Below are 4658 nucleotides of genomic sequence, written 5' to 3' on the forward strand. Positions count from 1 at the left end.
TTCAAGGTCAGTACCATACTTCCCCCGTGTAACCCTAAACTTTTCATACGAAACATTTTTCTCTATCCCTACTAGTTTTCGAGATATTTGACTGGATCATTTCAGATGGTCCACCCTGTATTTATTGAAAAGATAACAATATATTATCGATATATGTGCTGATTAATTTCCATTTTTATTTCTTCAACTACGTTTTGTTTAAAATTTGAGTAAATATTTGGGCAATCTGTTTAAGGATATGTACTCACGTTGTTTATTTATTTCTATTATAACAAAATTCTATTCCTAAAAAAGTAGGCGCGAGATTACCCGGTGGCAACGTGCTATCAGAGGACGAGCAGGATGGAAGAGCGGGAACATCAGAAGATGATGAAATGATGTCTGATTCCGAATCCTCGATCGCTTCCTTAACGGATAAAAAAAAATCATTCGAGCAAACAATGGATGAGGAAATTGTTATGTTAGCCGAGGCCGTTTGGGATCATGTGGCAATGGAGTCGGAAGAGTTAGCTTTTCGTGCTGGGGATGTCATCGATGTCCTCGATACCCTGGACAGGGATTGGTGGTGGGGTAGCTGCAGAGGAGAGTATGGATGGTTTCCTGCTGCTTTTGTCAGAGTAAATATCCTTAAATAAATCTATACAATTTGTATAATGATAATAAATATTATTTATAATACATAAAATGTTTAATACAATAATTAATATGTATACAATATAATTATCATATTAATAATAATTTTTCAACGAATTACACACGCCATTTTTTATCTCTATTAGAATTATCTCTAGTAATATCATAATTATTTATTTTTTTATTTAACTTGATAATTATTTTAATTATCGAATTTTTAGTTACGTAATTAAATTAAATTAAACGTATATATAATAAATAAACTCAGTGAGATAAATTTGTTTGTAAAGCTGCGCGTCAGCCAAGAGGACACGGTGGAGGATTGTCTGGCTGCGATGGCTTCAGGAGGGTCCTCGGGTACTCAACTTAGAAGACGAACAAGCATCTCCCTACTCTCGAACGAGCAAGTGAGGACTAGCGTGGTCCGCGAGCTTGTCCAAACCGAGCGCGATTTCGTCAAGATTCTGCGCGACGTGGCTGAGGGTTACATCGCGGAATGCCGTAGGCGCACGGACATGTTTACCGAGGAGCAGATCGAGACAATCTTCATCAACCTCGAAGGGCTCCTAGACTTTCAGTCCGAATTCCTGAAAAACCTCGAAGATCGCATCGACTGGAACGCGCCGTACAAAAGCTGCGTCGGCGAATGCTTCCTCAATCATGTTAGCATTATCAAATTTACATTGAATTTTCTTTTTTGTTGATAATCCCATTTATACGAATAATGTATTAATTGATACGTCTGTAAGTGTGTTTATTATCTTAACTTTCTGGGACTATATAAGTTAGAGAGACGTTAGAAAAAATTCTGTTTATATACCTTTAGATAAAGTTAAAGAAAAAGGAGGTGCTATTGATTCTTTCAGAGGGCGGGCTTTCGCATGTATTCCGAATACTGTAACAGCCATCCAATGGCCACGGCAACGCTGCAAGAGCTTTATCAGCACAACCGTTATAGCAAATTTTTCGAGGCTTGTCGATTGATGAGGGGCCTCATAGAAATCCCCTTGGACGGATATTTATTGACTCCCATCCAACGAATATGCAAATATCCTCTTCAATTAGCGGAGCTGTTGAAATATACGAAGACCGATCATCCGGATTATCACAAGATCCAGGAGGCCTTGGAAGCGATGAGAGACGTCGCTGTATTGATCAACGAGAGAAAAAGGCGGATGGAAAGTTTGGAAAAGTTAGCCGCATGGCAATTGCGCGTAGAAGGTTGGGAGGTATGTCACTTTCCATAGTTGCAAATAAAATTGTCTTTGAAATTTACATTTTGGTTACAATACCGATTTTACCTGAATAATGCGAGCTTTATTTAAAATGGTTTATTAAAAAAAATTTTGTTGAGGAATATGTTTAATAACGATGACAATCGGTCGCAGGGTGAAGATCTCATAGAAGTTTCGTCGCAACTTATTTATCAAGGTGAGGCAATGAGAGTGAAGACCGGCATGTGGACGAACAACATTACGTTATTCCTTTTCGATCATCAACTGGTCTATTGTAAGAAGGACATTCTCAAGCGTAATACTTACGTCTACAAAGGTCGCATCTATCTCGACACTAGCGAAGTCATTGATGTGCCTGATGGAAAAGGTAATGCTGTTAATGGCATTTCTCAATAATTTAAATTGTTATATTTTTTACGATAAGAAGGTAATAATTCATAAATTTTATATAATTTTATTATTTTATTTTCATTTTATATGTTACTGTCACCATAGTAAAGCACGTTATTAAATAATTAAAATAGAATCGATAGGATATACGATGTATAACTGATCACAACTTGTAATGAAGATATATCAAATTAATAATTGATTTTCTTCATAGACCTTCAATCGGGGGTAACAGTGAGACATTGCCTGAAGGTGTACAGCTGCGTCCGAGACAAATGGCTGCTTTTTTGTTGCCGTACAGCGGAAGAGAAACGGCGGTGGCTAGCGGCAATGGCTGAGGAACGAAGGCTGGTGACTCAGGATAGAAACGATGGATTGGAGTTTCCAGCAGCAGCTAGGCAACTTGCCAGGCTTGCCGCCAGCAGACAGCAGAACAGGCCACCGATCAAACCTCGCAGTAAATATTTGCCACTGTGACATTATCTATAATCATAGTAATAAAATACAATTTTATTTTTAAGAATAAGTATAACTGTGTAAATGATATACATAAATATGAGAGAGAACGCCAATAAACGGTGAAAGTTAAATGTTATGAATATAATATAGATTCTTAATTTAGATTTAATTATCTCACAAGTAACACTTCCCAAGTGCCATATGCCGATTTGCCTGAGACTGTGCATACATGTAGTACATTGAAAAATATCTGACACGTATTTTTTTATATTTGCCCAAAAGCCGTTTTAAGGCTTAAACGTCCTTATGAATGTATAGGGGTGAATTCCAGTATTTGACGAAGTACGTTTGTTACAGAATGGGGTATACAATGATTTTTAAAGTTGCTGAATCCAAATCTGCTCCAAATTTTTGAGAATTCAATATGGTAGAACCAATATGGCGGATTTGATTTTTTTTAAATGAAGACAGCAAGATATTTCCGCTCTCTGCTGAATCCGAGAATAACCAACGTGGAGGTGGCGAGAAATTATTCCCTTTTTTTTAAATTATTATTTTTTTGAATTTTTTATAAAATTTTTTGTTTATTTTTGAGACTTTTAAAGTGAAGCTTATAAAGGAGCTGAAGATAAAATTATTATTATTAGATGCTCACACTTTATATTGAATATAAAAAATTTTTTCAAAACTTTTTTTGAAAAATCAAAAAAAAACAAAAAATTAAAAAAAGGAAATAGTTTCTCGCCACCTTCACGTTGATTATTCCCGGATTCGGCAAAGAGCGAGAATGTTTCGTTGTCTTCATTTAAAAAAAAATCAAATCCGCCATATTGGTTCCACCGAGGGTTAGGAAAGTTACTTTTTAAAAGTAACACGTTACCGTTACCATTATTTGCGGTAAAAAGTAACTCGTTACTGTTACTCGTTCCGATTCTAAAAAGTAACGCGTTACCGTTGTTTAAAAGTAATGATAAAAAATCATTACTTTTTGTTACTTTTTTTCTAATTATGTAGGAGACAGGTCTACTCACCGATTTTGATGAAATTAGGACGATTCGACGCGCGTTTGCACAAAACGAACGAATCTGGCAGAAAAATAAGTGTCGCTCTGCCCGGCGAAGTGAGATATTAATAGTTAAAGTTGATAACTATTATGGTAAGATTTCGTGGAAAAATGCATCGAATGATCTTAGTTTCATCAAAGTCAATAAATAAATCTGTCTTCTGCATAATTATACTTTTTTTTAATGTTAAAATAGGCTTTTAAGATGGAATGCTAAGACAGAATATAAATTAAATATAGGATATTTAGAAAGATATTTATTTTTGAACACTTTTATCTTTTATTAATACATATTTATATTTAATTCTATGGTATTTTATTATATAATAGATATTTTAATTTCTATAGTGTTCTTATGCTAAAGCGAGAATAGCGAATGAAACAAAAAATAGGCAAAAAGTTTTTTGTTTATTTAGTACCTATATAATCTTATTGTCTGTGACGGCCATGATCTATAATAAAATAACGATAAAAGAGTAACGAAGTCAATTTCGTTATTCGTTACTAAAGAAAATGTAACATCGTTACTTTTTCGTTACTAATAAAAAAAATAACGGCGTTACCAAATCGTTACCAAAAAAAAGAAACGAAAACATAACATCGTTATATGTAACGCGTTAGTTCCCAACCTTGATTTCACCATATTGAATTCTTAAAAATTGAGAGCAGATTTGGATTCAGCAACTTCGAAAATCACCATATACTCCATTCTGTAACAAACGTACGAGTACTTCGTCAAATACTGGAATTCACCCCTATACATTCATAAGGACGTTTAAGCCTTAAGGAGGTTGTAAGGCAAATGCAATATGTTAAGAACTACTTGAAAAAATTACAGACTATTCTAAATTTTATTTAATAATAATACAAAAAAAAAT

The 4658-nt window shown here is 34.5% G+C and overlaps 2 protein-coding genes across 3 annotated transcripts in view; one reads left to right on the top strand and one right to left on the bottom strand.

The window, feature by feature from the left end:
- RhoGEF3 (Rho guanine nucleotide exchange factor 3) overlaps positions 1-4658 on the top strand; it is a 179008-nt gene that overhangs the window by 166823 nt on the left and 7527 nt on the right. The window contains exons 18-22 of the mRNA XM_018509523.1: positions 295-617; positions 924-1295; positions 1500-1862; positions 2022-2235; positions 2473-2715. Coding sequence (XP_018365025.1) covers positions 295-617; positions 924-1295; positions 1500-1862; positions 2022-2235; positions 2473-2715 — 1515 coding nt within the window. The remainder of the gene's footprint in view (positions 1-294; positions 618-923; positions 1296-1499; positions 1863-2021; positions 2236-2472; positions 2716-4658) is intronic.
- Positions 2672-4658, bottom strand: part of LOC108762498 (upstream stimulatory factor 2) — a 14861-nt gene continuing 12874 nt past the window's right edge. For both annotated transcript variants that reach the window (XM_018509524.1, XM_018509525.1), the window contains one exon: positions 2672-2741. In XM_018509524.1, coding sequence (XP_018365026.1) covers positions 2704-2741 — 38 coding nt within the window. In that variant the 3' untranslated portion in view covers positions 2672-2703. The remainder of the gene's footprint in view (positions 2742-4658) is intronic.

The sequence above is a fragment of the Trachymyrmex cornetzi genome, unplaced genomic scaffold (assembly GCF_001594075.2).
Source record: "Trachymyrmex cornetzi isolate Tcor2-1 unplaced genomic scaffold, Tcor1.1 scaffold302, whole genome shotgun sequence".
In the NCBI taxonomy this organism is placed as follows: Eukaryota; Metazoa; Arthropoda; class Insecta; order Hymenoptera; family Formicidae; genus Trachymyrmex; species Trachymyrmex cornetzi.